General features: G+C 42.7%; 1 protein-coding gene across 1 annotated transcript in view; it reads left to right on the top strand.

Moving 5' to 3' along the window:
* The window catches only part of LOC128430356 (phospholipid-transporting ATPase ABCA1), a 134,780-nt gene that overhangs the window by 61,601 nt on the left and 56,748 nt on the right, over nt 1–16,431 (top strand). The window contains exons 30-33 of the mRNA XM_053416399.1: nt 2,883–3,010; nt 7,280–7,378; nt 8,642–8,831; nt 16,141–16,235. Of these exons, the coding sequence (XP_053272374.1) occupies nt 2,883–3,010; nt 7,280–7,378; nt 8,642–8,831; nt 16,141–16,235 (512 nt within the window). The remainder of the gene's footprint in view (nt 1–2,882; nt 3,011–7,279; nt 7,379–8,641; nt 8,832–16,140; nt 16,236–16,431) is intronic.

Here is a 16,431-nt window from a genome sequence, read left to right as displayed (position 1 = left end):
CTGTCCAGACCTTAATTGTTTTGACACAAACCACCTCCCATATAGATGAATAGTGTATGTGAATGTCATGTGATGGGACGTCAGAAAGGACAGTGTCGTGACGCTGGGATAACGTTAAGTGAAAGTGACTGAATCAAACACTGCTGCGTGTGTGTGTGTGTCTCTGTGTGTGTGTGTGTGAGTGACTGTACGTGTGCGTGTGAGCGAGAGGCAGAGGAATGTTTCACCTCTGTAAGGTGTACGGGTTGCTCTTGTAATTTGCTGCAGTACCAATCCCCATTAGTCACTGTCAATCTCGGACGTCCCTCCTCGGAGCCGCAGGGCCGGATGGAAAGATAAGTGTGCGAGTGTGTACGTACACACAGTCTGCAAGGGCACACCTCCTTCCTCCTCCTCCTCCTCTTTATTCATTTGGCTAAAGGTTTTTTCCCCCCCGTCATGTCAACAGCTCCCATTGTCAGCAGATATGATTGTGTGGTGAGGTAATCTCGCCGAATACAAGCGGTTAGGGGAATATAAAGGAGATTATGGCGTGTTACACAAAAGCAGTGATTTATGGGGATGAAAGTTGGGGACAGGTGACTCTTGGCAATGTCACGATAGTGGAGAGGAAGGGACTGGTACTGTTGTAGTGGGTGAGTTGAGATGATCTCACTACAATGCCCCATTCAGCACCACTTTGTCATGCAGAATGTTTCTATTGTTTCTTTATTCCTCATCAGTGTAGCTGTGAGTCATTTGAAACTCTTAAAAAATATGTTTTTAACAAAGAAATGGCCTTAAAAAGTCTTAGAAAGTTTCAAACTGCATGGCTCTTTGTTTTTTTAGGAACATCACTGGCAAAGATCACCATGAAATACCTCTGATTGAGTTTGTAATTTTATTTGTATTAAACGTAATAATATTTAACAAACACATACAAACTTTTGTAGAAGTTTAAAAGGCTTTTATCAAATTATTTACAAGTTGAAGCAACTATGGTTGTGAAGCAAACTGCACCGTGGGTCAACTGTCTTTCAAAGAGTGGACCGTGGGGATCAAGGCTGAGTTGTGTAGCAGACTTTGTTGAATGAATTTAATTTCAAATGGTATGAAAATGCTCTCAGAAAGTATTTTCCAAAATAAATTTAATTCAACTTTACAGACGCAGACAAACAGCTTATTCTGCACTGCTGTCAATATTTATTCTTTCCTTTCGGTGTTTACAATGGCTCTTTCCTGTATTTCATCTGAACGCTGTGAAAAGAAAAGTCATCTTTATCACGTCAGTAAAAGAATTTCCAAGGTGACGCTGCTATCCCCTTAAACACAAGGTGCAGCAATCATGCAATTACTCAGGAATAAAATTGGAGAGGCGGAACTGTTTGGTGAGGAAACAAACTCTAATGAGCTGTTGGACTTTGCCGAGAATGAAAAACCGCGTCTTAATCTTGTTTTGTTGCTTAAACCAATTCTGCATATAATCCCACCCCTCTTCTCCAAATCCCCGGCAAAGTTTAGAAACGCTCTAAACTCATGCATTGTTCATGGGAGTGCTTCAGCTTTGTGAGCATAATGACTTCTCCCTGTTTTTCTTTTTAGTTTTTTTTGCAGCTCGCTCTCTCTCTCTCTCAACGGAACAAGTACCAGCTGTCACCTGCAATTACTGTTGAGAGAGGGAGGGGAAAAGAGAGAGACAGAGCGAGCGAGTGCAAGAGAAACAGAAAATGTCTTTCTTCTTGTGTCATTAAGCTTTTCACTCTCATTGCTGCTCTTTATCTCTCGTCCGAGCACATTCTTCTTTTAATTGTGGCATCTTGAATCGCATGGTCCCGCAATTAATCAAGTGTATGTAACCCTCCCCCCACCCCCCCCCCCCCCCACCCCCACCCCACCCCACCCCCCCGACAGCAGCTCCAGCCTACAAGTGATTACACATTAAAGATGTGTTGCGGATATTTCCCATTGACCTTTTTGTCAGCTCCAACAATGAGATGAAAAGACCAGTGCACAATGGAGGGAAGAGGACTGGACCAGGGGTGAGGGAGTGGACGGGAGGAGAGAAAGAAGCGTGGCAGTGTCTGGTTTTAGAACATACAACAACAACAACAAAAAAACTACACAAAAGACAAGAGAATAGCAAGAAACTAATTACATCTGAGTGGCCAGATGGTGGTGGCGGTGTTGGGAGTGTTTAATCCAACTCGTAAAGCATGCAGAGGAGCCACAACAAGATGGTGGGGAGCATATTAATGTGCGCACATTATCGCTGTGGTCTCGCTTTATTGTTGATAGCGTCAGTCATTTTGTACAGTAGGGGCGGGGGGGGGGATGATGATGAAATCGATCTCGCAGTGAATCTTGCGCGCTCACACACACACACACACACACACACACACACACACACACACACGTGCATCTGGACCACCCACTCCGACAACCTGTGCGCGCCTTGTTTGTTCTTCCATCCAGGAGGCCGGCGAGGAACTGTATCACTCATAATTATGTGAGTGTATGTCGCAACCTTACATTGGTCGTAAAGTGAGCACAGCTTGTGTTCACAGTTAAAGTGACACACTGCACCCACACACACACACACACACCTGCACTTGTGTATTATAGTTTAATTAGTGGACTAGAGGGGCACTCATAGAGTCCGCCACGAAGTCAGTGATTTAGAAAGAGGAGAACAATAAATCCTGTGTGGGTTAGTCCTGGGCCCATATCGCACTTTTCCACCAAGTTTCAACAAAAGCAGTTGTGTAAATTCTGCATAATCCTGCTGATAAAAAGACAAACTGCCATTATTTTTTTGAAAGTTTTATTGATGCATTAAATGTGTGTGTCTTAAGCAGAGCAGTGATTCTGTGTTTTTGACAGGACACTCTGCTCGTCTCCTATAGGTGATCCTGCCTGTGTTGTTCGTGTGCATGTCTCTGATCTTCTCACTCATCCTCCCGCCGTTCGCTGAATACCCCAGTCTGCAGCTGCAGCCCTGGATGTACGGCCTGCCCCAGACCACATTCTACAGGTAACTTTACTTTCCTGGAGGGCGGTTATATTACAATGTTTATAAAAAGAAACACAGTTCAAGTGGTTGTTTTCACAGCAGAGAAAAAAGAAGCAAAAACAAATATGCTCAATTATTTAGTGAGATCTGTCAAAAAGTGATGCTTCACATATTTGTGAGCGAGTGAAATGTTTGACGTGTAATATAACAATCAGACAACATGACATGATTTTTCATCTTAGAAAGATCTTTGTTTGGTGGGCTGCCTGTGGACCGCTCACTTTCCCAGTGGTCACTAGCCAGCTGACTGGGTTACTACAGCGATCACTGTCGTTCCTCCTGCATAATCACTTCCTCTGACAGTGAACATCACTCAGACGTCAGTCCTGAGCTCCTCGTCCCTGACAGATGGAGTCATTGGATCTTTTCTGCAGCAGAGACACAGAGAGACGCTAAGAACTCGCTGTGTTTCCTCTGTAGCAGCAGAACATGTTGCAGCAACCTTGACTAAACAAACGCTTTCACTGTGAAACATACTCTCATACTCACTGTCATAACTCTATAATGCAACTCCATAAAAGAGCATGGTTAAACTGGTACTCCCTCCATTTAATAATATTGTCTTTGTTATAAGTTACATTTTAAAACCTAAGTTTTAGAGGAAACTACGTGGAGGCCAAGTTTCTTTCACTCTCCACGTAGTTTCCTCTTCATCCACTTTTAGCACTTTGCAAAATGCTTATGCTCGGTGCTTCAGTTTTAAAATGGCATGGTCAGCAAATATTCAAATTTAGATTCCAATGTCCACAATACAAATGTGACATTTTCTTGCAAATTGATATAACACAGTAATTTCAGTGTCGAGCTCATAGCCAGGTTTAAACTCTCGGCTGTTATTGTAACTGTTGCTATCGAGTCTAGTGTCTTTGCTCTCCAGAGCTTTAGAGAACATCGTTTTTCCAGTTAATCCACTTTTGGCACTTTGCAAAATGCTTACGCTCGGTGCCTCAGTTTTAAAATGCTGTGGAAACAACTGTAAGTCAGCACCTATTTAAACTTAGATTTAAATGTCCACATTAAAAACATGACATTTTCCTGCAAGTTTTAGTTCCTCTCCTTTGCAACTTGATATAATGCAATAGTTCCAGTGTTGATCTCTTACCCAGCCTTAAACTCTCGGCTGTTATTTTTATTGTTGCTACTGCTGAGAAGCAAAAATATTTTTCCGGGGGAATAAAACCTCCTAACAAGTTATGTTTACTGTTATCAGAGTGTGTGTGAATAATTGGAAGAAGAAGTTGGTGAATATTATAGCAAACACGGCCGAGTGAATGAACAACATACTGCAACCCTGCAAGAATGTTCCACTGCAGCGACAGGAAATCAAAGTAAAAAGATGTCACAGCGCTGCTCATGGTCTTCGATTCGCCAAGAGATTTTTGCATCGCAGAGGTCATCAATCTGGAAACTGTCCTCTCCTTGGCTGCGGCTTGATATTCTGTCATTGAGGATCACAGACATAATCGGTGACACGGCGCAGCCTTGGTCCACATCAACACCCGCTGACTTATTGCAGAGGATGTAGATAAAATAGAAAATGACCCTCAGATGTGAAGGCTGTTTTTCCTTTTGATCTGTTAGTTCTCAGCTTTTAGCAAGAAAACAGCCCAGAAAGAAAATGTTGTTGACTGTATTGTAGACAATGTCTCTCTTTACTCTATATTTTATCATTTTACAGGTTAAACCTCTTCATAGTCGTTCCAGAAAAGTTAAATCACTGCAACATGATTTGTCTTTCTCTCACAATCTTTGCTCTTAGATTTAGTACTCCAGTATTTGTTTTAAATATTTTTTTTCTTTTATAACCATTGAAACTTAGGCAGTAATAACTTGCTACTCTTGGAACATTAAATCACTGGAGTAACTTTTCTGAACACTCATCAGGAAAAAAAAAGGTTTAAAGTTCTCCAAAAATCTGTGCTCAACAATTCCCTCAATTTGTCTATTTATTATTATAGTTATAATTATTATTATTGCCAAATTCACAAAACAGAAATATTAAAAACTGTCTTCTAAACAGACCCACACATTCAGTGTGCTTTTCTCTGTCCAAGGTGCTGAAACATTTAAAAGACCCTGTCTCTCTCCATGGTGCTGAAACATTCAACAAATATCCTAAATAAAATCCAGCCTCACATACATGAGTTTTTTTGGGAGCAACTCTCTGACCTCTTCTGGAGTGCTACACTTTAACTCCGAGTTCTTAATTTTTACGACGTTCCCCTCGGCCGATCACTAAATATTGTCTTCTCTTCACTGGCTTTGAAACCACCTACTTAGTGATGACTGGGTGATTAAAAAGTCCGGTGCCTTTTCATCCGTTTTCATCCATCCAGCCCGATCAGAGGAGCATTGTTGCACTATAAACCTCATAAATGCCAATGATCCATTTTAGCTGGGGGAGATTAAAGATAATGATTGATCTAATTTAGAAATTCAAGGGGGTTCGGGCCCTTGCTCACTAGTGTATAATGTTTCACTGTGGCAATATTATACCCTCTATATAGTTATGCACTTTTTAATGTTTAATTGGAAAAAGAGATATGAAAGTAGGGAAGGTAATATTTACACTTCAAATAACAAGAACATTATTTTTGGTGCTATCCAAAGGGATTAGTCTTATTATACCATGTTACATTTATTTGACTTTCTTCCATTGTTGTGTTTCGGTTATGATTAGATAAACTCTTCATTAGTTCCACTGTTTCTGTGTGTGTGTGTATGTGTGTGTGTGTGTCCACAAGTCTTCACTTTGGAACTCTCCGATAGTTTTATTACCTTGAATAACGTGGTAGCTCAGCCATTGTTAATTGCAAAACAGATGGCTGCACATAATCCATTTTTACAATCGGACCACTTCAATTGCACTCGCTGGTGGCCGAGGAGGAAACGGCCGTGTGACCTTCATGGAGACGCGTCTAAATGAGACAATGAACACCGCATTAATCCAAACGGTTGGCTGGGCTGTGACCACCGTTGGCAGCGAGCCATGGCCGATAGTCTTTATGAAACGTTGTGTTTTAACTCCCACAGCAGAGTTAAGATAAAAGGGGCCGAGTGGGTCTGGCTCCTAATGAAGATGGAATTGGAATGGGAAGATTGAGACTCGGGGCTCAGAAATGCACAGGACACCCAGATAATGATGAAAGGCTGTACACAGAATCCTGAACAGGCTTGTGTCAGCACATCGAACCAGTCAGTGGCTCTTACAGTCTGTTGTTGTTTCTTGGAAGTCACGTTTTGAATCCCGAGCCAAAGTAAATGCTCGGTAAATGCACCGATTTTTTCTCACTGTTGATTAAGCGAGGCACCGTTGCTATGGAGTATTTACATGAATGCACCACGTCCCGATCCCCCCCACCCCCCCCCCCCACCCCCACCCCCACACGGCTCACTTCCCATTTCCTTTCAGACCCTTTTCTGGAATTGCCATGCAAACTCCTGTGCTTTGCCAGTGTGTGACAACAAAATGAGAAATTCAGGAGATTCGTGTCACTCAGATTTGTGGATTCAGAAGAAAATAGTCCGCCGGCAATGTATCTCTGACTTAATTTCAGGGGCCTATAATATCAAATTATGTTTTGGTGTAATAAGACAATCTCAATGTGACACCAAGATATGAGGTCAAGAGTCAGACACATGTGTTATTTGTTGGCCGTTGGACGGAACCTAAAAGACGTCTGGCTTCAGATCCCGAGCATTTTGAAATTAGAGGCTGCAGAGGTCATTCTGTAAATTGGTTCGGCTGTTGAAAACAGACTCCGGTGCTCCATCACCCGATGGAATGACAATAAATCTCGGCCGATCATTTGTCATGAACACCCGGACTCTGATTGGTATTTCCATTTTGAATGTCTAGACGGTATTTCTAGTGTAAATGGGCCCAGTTGTCTTCTGCAGGAGGGGGGTAATTCCTGCCGTCCTGGAAGATAAGATCCTTTTGATAAACCAGACATATTGTTACTTCATACTCTATATATTCATGTTTTTGGTAATTCCATGGTCCCACCCAATGGACCCGCAATCCTAGTCATTTATTTTTCTTGGACTTATGTGCTTGTGTCAGACCATAAGACCCAATTACAGGTTTGGTCTCCCTTATTGACTTTATGCCAAACTGGCTGACGCTCACGGATTAAAGAGATGTGTGCCTCTGTTTGGATTTAACATCTTGTTCGTCCAAATGTTTGCATGTGTATTAACGTTAATTATATTTGCCAATTTACACAGCAATGACGGGCCAGACAACGTGGAGGTGTCTCAGGTGGTGGACACGCTCGTGAACAACCCTGGATTCGGGACTCGCTGCATGGATGGAAACCCGATACCGTAAGAAACCAAGACTCCACCGTGCACATGAAATCCTGCCGAATGCTTCTCATGCCTATGGCTCTGTATGCCTATGGCTAGCTGGCCCACAACAGTGCACATCTGTTATACACCTGTATGCAAACATGGAGTCATGCAAGTCTAAGTATGAGTCTGTGCCTGCAGCAGAAACAGGACAAGCTATTAAAAAGCGATCTAACCCTGAATGATTTTGAAAGCCAAAAACAAATGTAATCAATAAACAGCTTGAATGGCGCTCGGTGCAATTCACCTCCGAGGAAAAACAATCTTAAATCAAGGTCCATTCATTATTTCATGAGAAATTGATTAGATGCACACTAGAGGACAGTGCTTTTCTTTCCAAGGCCGTCTGAACCAGATGGAATTTAGTTTTTTTTTTCTGAGCCCGACCAGATCCTGATGCACTGACTATAAGCCGCACTAAGTTTGTGTCACCTTATTCCTGACACACATGGCTGGAGCCCGAATATTATTTCAAAACTTTTTAGGCCAATTCCGGTCCAGCCTATCAGGTCCGGACAGATCCTGATGCAGTGGTTCCCGAACTAGACACAGAAGGAGGCTGGCAAGATTATTTCCTCAGTCAAATACAATTTAAAAAGCAATTATCATTATCGCATTTTAACCATTAGATTTCCAAAAGCAAAAAAAACATGCTAGGTGAATTTAAAATCAAACTGTTCCTATTAGAATTAACATTCTGAGGTGATTACAACAGATTAGTGCCAGTTAATTTACAGAATTACAGAAAACATTTTCTTTCTTCCCTGGCCCGTGTGCCACCACTTCACCAAGCTGGGTGCAAATCATTTTGAGTATAACCTGTGTTGGAGGTAAATATCTGTTCACACACACAAGTTCATCAGAGTAACAATGACTCTCTCTTTTAAATCTAACAATAGTACAGAAGCTTGTATCCTGCATAATTCACAGATGTGAGTGTATAACACAAAGTTCCTCAGTTATTCAGCTTTCTTTTTAAATATATATATCACTTGTGACACATGCAGTTTATTCTAAGTGGGTGATAAGAAACCCGTTCTGTACCATCCTGTCTGATAACCAGATATACTTTCTTTTACACCACAGTTTTATTTTTCTGCTACACAGCAGTAGCACAGCGTGGTTCACTGCAGTCGAGCTTGTTGTTCAGATGAGAGAGAATATGATTCAAATGATGATTGATGAGGGTGGAAAGAATGAATTATTACCAATGTTCCCCTTTTTCTTCTTCTTCTGCAGGATGTTGCCATGTTCCTCCAGTGGGTCTGACTGGTTCACTCCACCCGTAGACCAGTCAGTGAGCGACATCTTCCTCAACGGGAACTGGAGCATGTCGAACCCCTCCCCTTCCTGTCAGTGCAGCACGCCAAAACGGACGACCATGTTACCCGACTGTCCCCCTGGAGCGGGGGGGCTCCCTCCACCTCAGGTTAGTCTTTGAAACCGAAGCTTCTGTCTTTCGGTGGCAGGGTAGCGGGAGATCCAAAGTTTGATCAGCTGCTTTGTCTCTAAGTCCCCTGGAGGAAAACAGTGAAAAACCCGCCTGAGCTTCTCCTGCCTCGCTGTCAAGCTTCCTGCTAAATGTGTCACAGAGGGAGAAGCTGCAGTGTGTGAAAGTCCAAATGTAAAAAAATATAATAAAATATGTGACTCAACAATACAATAAAAACTGCTTATCATGGGAGCTTCTGGCTTCCAGGCGGAAAGTCCCAGTCAGCATCATTTTGATTCGAAAATGTAAAGGTACTTACTAACAAGTGCGAGGATTCTGCGTCGCATTGCAAAATGTAAATCAGGCTTTTCTGCTGCGTCCCTTTTGTGAACCTGCAAGCGCAGGGCTGAAAGTGATTCCACAGAAAATACACAGGAACGCCCTTTTCAAGTGATTCAGCTTCTTTACCATACCTTCAAAATGAATGTATGTACATGTAGTTCCAGCAGCGCCACACTTTGTAAAGCATCTCACCTTTTCCTGCTCACGTCACGAGTCCCTGGAGGTTTCTGTGTCTCACCCTGCACAAGTCAATACCAGTCCACCCCCCCCCCCCCCCCCCTATAGGCTATTACTTCAACAATAAACATGCCCAAATGCAGGGAGAGCAAAAGTTGCTTGGTCTGATCTGATGAGGCTCGATTCCAGGCGTGGATCAATGAGCAGGTAACAGATCCCTGCATTTCTGCCTGGCAGCCGCCACCTGCTAAGGGAAGGAGCCGCTATACAGAGAGAGTGTGGTGTCTCATCTGGAGCCGAATGGTTTGCACTCCTGCGTTCCAGCGATGATGAGAAACTTAAGCTGCAGACGGAGGAATTGCCATCGCCGCGACACCTCCATTCTCTCAGAGGTGGCTTTTGTCTGATACCTGCGCCTGGTGCATGTGTCTATACTTTCAAATATTTGCTTATGACCTGTCTTCATCTATCTAGGTGTAATACAAGTTACTTTGAATATAGAACCTTTCACAGAGATGGTGCCATCAACAATAAAGTATAAGAATCAGTGTGACATGGCAAAGACATGATGGTACTCTGGAACATGAATGAATTCTAAGAAACTACAGTACAAGAACTACAAGTCTCTCCCTGTTGTCCATATCCTCCTGACTCAGGAGTAAACAAGCAGGTGTACCAACAGTCATGTGCTGAAACAAGTGTGTATAATAGCCAGTGTTTCCCATGTAACTTAAATATGTAACATTATTATTGACATTATTATTATTATCTAACAATTGGATCTTATCAGCACAGACCAACACATCTGATATAAAAAAAACGTGATTTCTTACAACACATGACTCATGACTGAAACCACTGGGCCCCTCTGCCACTCCCCCACTTCCTCCCAAACCCCCCATACCTCCCCTCTATACGGCACCACACTCTGTAATGTGCCATTTCACACCCTCCACGGATCTGCAATGCCTCATTGAACTCGTGCGATTCCTCGCTGTGCGCCTGCTTCCCGTGACAGGGCCATTTAGGGCCACTTTGAAGCCAGCAACCGTCCGGGGATCACGGTACACGATGATTGTTGAGACAGTCAAACAGGCGAAGTGCCCTTTGTGTAACCTTTTCCTCCGCCTGACATTCGGGTCCTAGCTGGTGACAGCACTGTCAAGGAGTCCCCCATTTGTTCAGGAGCTCCTTGTATCTCTGTATCTTCACCCTGGCCATTAAGCTTTTTTTTATTCAGCTTTTCTGCTTCCATTTACAGACTCCTATTTATTCCATTTCAGCTGCGTTTCCCCTCTTTTTCTCTCACTTTATAAATTGCCCATACTTTACTACTTTATTTCTACTGTATCCTATCACTGTGTATGTGGCTGCTACTTACAACAGTACACAAAGTCTTGGTTAAAAAAAGACCATTTACAAAGGCAAATTATTTTTCGACATCCTGTTACACTCACTTGCATCATTTCTCTCTTATTCACAACAACTAATTTTGTTCCAATCCAGCTCCTGTAAAGGGATATTGAACGGACTAAACAACCCTGAGGACATTGAGTTATTATCATGCAGCAAGATCATTGCCAGTCCTCTCCCTCTGTGGCTGAAGGGATTTTGAAATTAAAAGAAACTGCAACAAGAGAATGCATCAGAAGACAAGTCAGCAGATGAGAACATTTATATGCGATGCACAGGCTGTTTGCTCTCTTTGCATAATGCAGCACTTTATTTATTTGGCAGGGGTGGGTTTGTGGAACACGGTTTGTGACCTTTTACTCCTTCATGTGGAATCTGGAGAGCACAGTGATAGAGTTCATATGTAGAAACTGGACCGAAATACAGTGAGATATTGAGACTACATCTTTATTACTGTGTTGTTGTTTGAAAGCAACTCAAATGGAGATCACTCCTGTGTCCAGTGACATGCACGCTCATAGATATTTATATAAAGGCTAGATGTATCGGCCAACGGAGTCGAATGTTGGCACATGGTGGCCATCTTTCCACAGGCGGCTTGCTCACCAGTAACATTGTGTTGGTAGTGGTACGTACTTTTTTAATTACCATAACTTGCTCAATTTTCAACCGATTTTTAAACAGTTTAATTTGTTATAAACGTCAGATATGTAGTTATGATACTGCATACTTATGAATAATTGTTATTTTTCAAAAAAATAGAATAATGCTCTAAAATAGGTACATTTCCCTTTACAAATATACATCAAGAATTATTTTATTTTATTTAAAAAAAAAAATACATGTACCACTACCAACACAATGTTATGGGTGAGCGAGCCGCCTGTGGCAAGATGGCCGCCATGTGTGGACGTTCGACTTCATTGGACGAGACCTCTAGCCTTTATATATATATCTATGTGCACGCGCCTTCCTGTTTCCACAAGCACGAGCCTATCCACTGTATGTGTGGTCATGTGCATTTCCATGACTGTTGGTATGGACACGGAGGATACGGTGTCAAAACATTTGTGTGTTTTCTTTTGAAATCAGTGTAGTTGTATGGATGAAGCGAGATAAAGGGGTCGACCACGTTGTTTATAGTGAAAAGATGCTTCTTAAGCAGCATAGTAGTATATTCTCCATATAAATGACAGTGAATTCCAGTGAGCTACTGTATAATCCTCCCCTGTCTGCCTGCTGTTAACTGCGTAGCACCAGCGGGTTTGTGACGCACAGCTTGACTTGAAAATGTAATGTAGAGCAGAGCATAAGTGCACATGTCATATACACTATAGAAGAGGAGGCCTGTGTTCGGTATAAATATAGTGACATTTATGAATAAATAAAAGGGGACATGTTGCTAAACAAACATCTGCACTTCAGTTCACATGTCCATGTTCTAGGGAGCATGCGTTTGTCGCCATTGCTGCGTTGCCTACCTGTGGTCCACCGCAGGGAGTACATAAATAGATGCAGGTCCAAGGCAGAGACCACCCACAGACACTGAGCACATTTTGAGGATGTATTCCCTTTGACCTGAAAGCCTCCCCTGTTGAATAAGTCATGACAAAGTGCACCAGCTCCACACTAGCCCTTGGTTTCTTCTGTCTTTCATCCCGCCCATCCTCCACGTATGCCCTTGAGAAACGACAGAGGGAAGAGACGAGGAAGAGAAGAACATGGGCAGAGCACAACAGGAGGTAGTGGGAAATCATTGTTTCCATGGAAATGGCAGGCCACAGTGAGCCCATTATCAATTCTCTGGTATTGACTCTTGTTCACTGGTGATATTTAACCTTCATGGATGAATAGGCCGTCATGCGTGCGGAGGAATTGATAAAGCCGCCACGTTCATCGCATTACGATTGATGTCTTTATCATTTGGAGACTGGCCTCACTGCGGCGCGCTTGTAAATTACTCTCCTTGGCCTCATCTATCAGGCTATTGAAGTTGGGCATTGGTTTACCATTTGTGTGGAGAAAAAGACCGTTTGGAATCCGGTGGGTGCAACCAGCACTATCTACTTGGTGTGTTGAGAAGAAAACGTGTGTCTTTGCTGTACTTTGTTAAAAGAAAGTGATGAATTTATAATGCGGCGTAATCCCGAAGCTGTTTTATTTCTGTTTTTTGGCATTTCTGTTTATATTCCTAAAATGAATTCTATTTTCGGGGGAACACTGTTGCAACAACTTATTCTTTCCAGTCAATGAAAACATAACAAATCCGTAAACCTTGAGTCTGAGGCTCTATCTCAGGCAACAGCTGCTGGCAATGACCAATCCCAGCTGACCGCAGATCAGCTCTCGACCCCGCCATTCCAGACCTCAACCTGTAAACACAACAGTGGAACACATCCCTCTCTCTGCTGGGCCCTGTTGATTCGTCCCTCTGACTCCGAAACACCCGCGGATCCATTTTCAGTGTAAGAACGACCTGTGCAGAGCCGACGTCTCAGCAGAGGGCGAGAAATGCTCAGAAACAAAAGCACAAAGGTCATTGGCTGGTGAGGCGGGGGAAAATGGTGGATGGTGTCTCTCTGTCGTGGTTAAACAACACGGGCAGAATGGGAGAGGAGGGGAATCTGTCACCAGGCGTGGGCCTCAGTGACCTGCTCTCCCATGACCTGGGACAGAAGAGCCACAGCAGCAAGTGCTTTTCTCACAAGTCCAGTTACTGTCTGCAGAAAGAAGTTTTTTTTTTTTGTGCTGCTGGCCATTTGGCCATTTGGTTGTTTGTTGGGATGTTTGTTTATCAGCAACAATACGCAAAAAAGTACTGCTTTGATTTTCACAAAACTTGGTATGATGAGACATCAACCAAGAAAGAACTATTTAAATGTTGTGGTGGATCCAGACTTCCTCTAACATTGTGAGATACAGTGTTTTAGATTTTTCATATCAGACAACATTTAATGACAAACAGATAATTTGTTTGGGCTCTAGATTTTATTTATATTGCACATTTCAAATTAAAGCTGCAAATAGTTTTAACAATAACAACTGATGTTTGTGATGTTCATTTATCACAATCGTTTATCACAATCAATTAACAAAATGGAGTTGTCTGCACTGAAAAGTACCTGAAACAATCAAAGTTACAAACTTAGATTGCAATACTTAGAAACATCTTGACCTGTGCAGAAAAATAATTATGCATGAAAAGACAATTAACCTGATCAGGAATAAAAAATACAAAAAAAAACAAAAAAAAGCATACACCTCAACACAACATTAATTTAATTTAATTGCAGAGGATTCAGCTTTCCCCTGAATTGCTTTCCTCTGTGCAGTCTGAATACAGTTTGAATCCTCGCTCCGAGGAACAGCGCCGATACAAACACACGGCGCAGCCTCTTATCTTTCCGCTGCTGGAGTGCGCCGGCTCATTCCACAGATTCGACCGCTCCTTCATTTACATTTCACTCACCCCTGTTTGCTTCCTCATCTATCAAGCCACCGCCGCGTGGTGGAGAGCTGATGTCACACAGGAATGTGGAGCACACTCAAGCTGTTCCCGGGTAATGAACAAGCGATGCCGGCGCAGGTATATATCGCACAATCACGTAATGTTCCCATCTCAGCCTTTTGATGGGGGATATGAACCCAGGCCAAAATAATTACCCACGCCGACTGTATGCTTTGGTATAAACTCATTTCGTGCACAGCAGAGTTTAAACACTCTTGTTTTTTCGGGGGGGTTTTGTTTGTTTCCAAGTTCCTGTGGCTTTTCAAAAGAGAAGCATGTTTGCTCAGAGATAAGCGAAGGTTGCAGTGCTGCTCGTCCTCCTTATCTCTGATTCATAAACCAGATGGGTCCGACTCTTCCTCTGCTTTCCCCCTTCTGTTTGTTCTTTGCCTTGTGACTCCACTTCTCCTCCTCCTCCTCTTCTCCTCTGCTATCTTCAATAACTTTTCAGTCCTCCTGCTGTTTTTTTCACATCATTTGTTGTATTTTTATTGCAAAACTGACATATAATATTTCCTCATTCCTCTTTTTACTCAAAGTGTATTGGTCTCCTCTTTACTATACGTCTCCGTCCACATCCTATGAACCAACACTGTCAACTACACTCTAATCCAAATAAGGCATAATGCTTCCCTAAAGGAAGTTGTGGCGAAGATGAATCCACACACCATGTGTACCCTAAGCTTCCACTTCAATCTGTTTGTAAACAGGAGTAGACAACCATTGCAACTAGGGGGTAAATTGGTCAATTGAATTGCAGTCGGGGGGGTCTCAGTTGCACTTTATCAAGGATCACTCCGCTAATTAGCATAGCGTTACCTCTCTAAACAAGCAGGGAGGAAGCAGCGTGAGCGTGTCTACTGGGAAGTATCAGTCCACATGTTGAGGAGTGTATTCATTGCAGTGTGTCGTACCCTCTCTTAATTGGATGTTTGAATGTACCCATTTATCCACAGAGGGGCAATCTCTAATTAGGGTCCTTTGACATCAGACGCAGCTCGCGCAGCTTTGGCTGGGGTCTAGTTTTCATCCCAGCTTAATTGACTCTTATGATAAGGTCCTGGAGAAGATGTTCCACGGTGCTGTGAACAGATCTCACCTGAAAAAGCTCCCGCTCTTAAGTTTTGTAGGTTTTGCGCAAGTTTCCACGGAAGAATTATCACGTGCACTCGCTGGAGTCGGTCTGTGGTCATCCCCTCTCATCTCGATTCTGCACTACACACACACACACACACACACACACACACGTCTACATGCACACACACACACGACTATCTTTCCCAGGATGAGGGGAGTAGCTGTTTTTTCATTAACACCTTTTTAATGATAAACCCTCTTTGTGATACCCATCCGACACCATCAGGAGCTGGTAGAAACAAAAACAAAGCTAAAAGGAGAGTGAGTATTTGAGTCAACATTGATCAAGTGGCCAGAAAACGATCTGACAAGAAATGCTAATGCTGCAAAACCTGCTAGATGCCACTTATTAGAGCACAGACCTCCACCAAGACCTCAGAAGTTCCCTAATGAAACCACATTTAAATTCACTCGACCTCTTAATTAGATCCACCGAAATATGCATACAAATAAAATATGTCCCCTAAATATGGCTGATTCTTTTAATCAAGAGCCAAGAGCTATTTTGAGAAATCAAGGTAAATATTGTTGATAAAGATGAGTTTGTTCCCTGAACCATACTGCATCATTCCACCAAGGTTCATATTAATGTATTGTGTAGTTTTTCCGTAATTTTGCTCAAAAACAAACAAACGGACAAGTGTGTAAACATCTAACCCCGACCCTCCTTGTTGGAACAAACTAATATTGTGTTTGTAATGTTTTGTCTTTTGTCTTTTCTCAAACCAGAGGATCCAGAACACGACAGACACATTGGAAGATTTGACTGGCCGGAACATGTCTGACTTCCTCCTCAAGACTTTTGAGCAATCGGGTAAAACGAGGTAATGAATGTCTGTCGTCTGTGTTTTTTGAATGTGGTCCTGCGAGGTAATCACAGCTCACTCACCTGTAGTCTGACAGCACTTTACGAGACTGGAGACCTCCAAATTACTACCTGCTGCTGTGGTGGTGTTGATGGAGCACTTTGAGAAGGTCAGCCAGAGTCATATGAATAAAAGGTGGAAGTCCTTTGCACCA

This window comes from Pleuronectes platessa, chromosome 23 (assembly GCF_947347685.1).
Source record: "Pleuronectes platessa chromosome 23, fPlePla1.1, whole genome shotgun sequence".
Taxonomy (NCBI): Eukaryota; Metazoa; Chordata; class Actinopteri; order Pleuronectiformes; family Pleuronectidae; genus Pleuronectes; species Pleuronectes platessa.
Note: the sequence above shows the minus strand (reverse complement) of the source record. Positions and strands in the feature narration are given on the sequence as shown.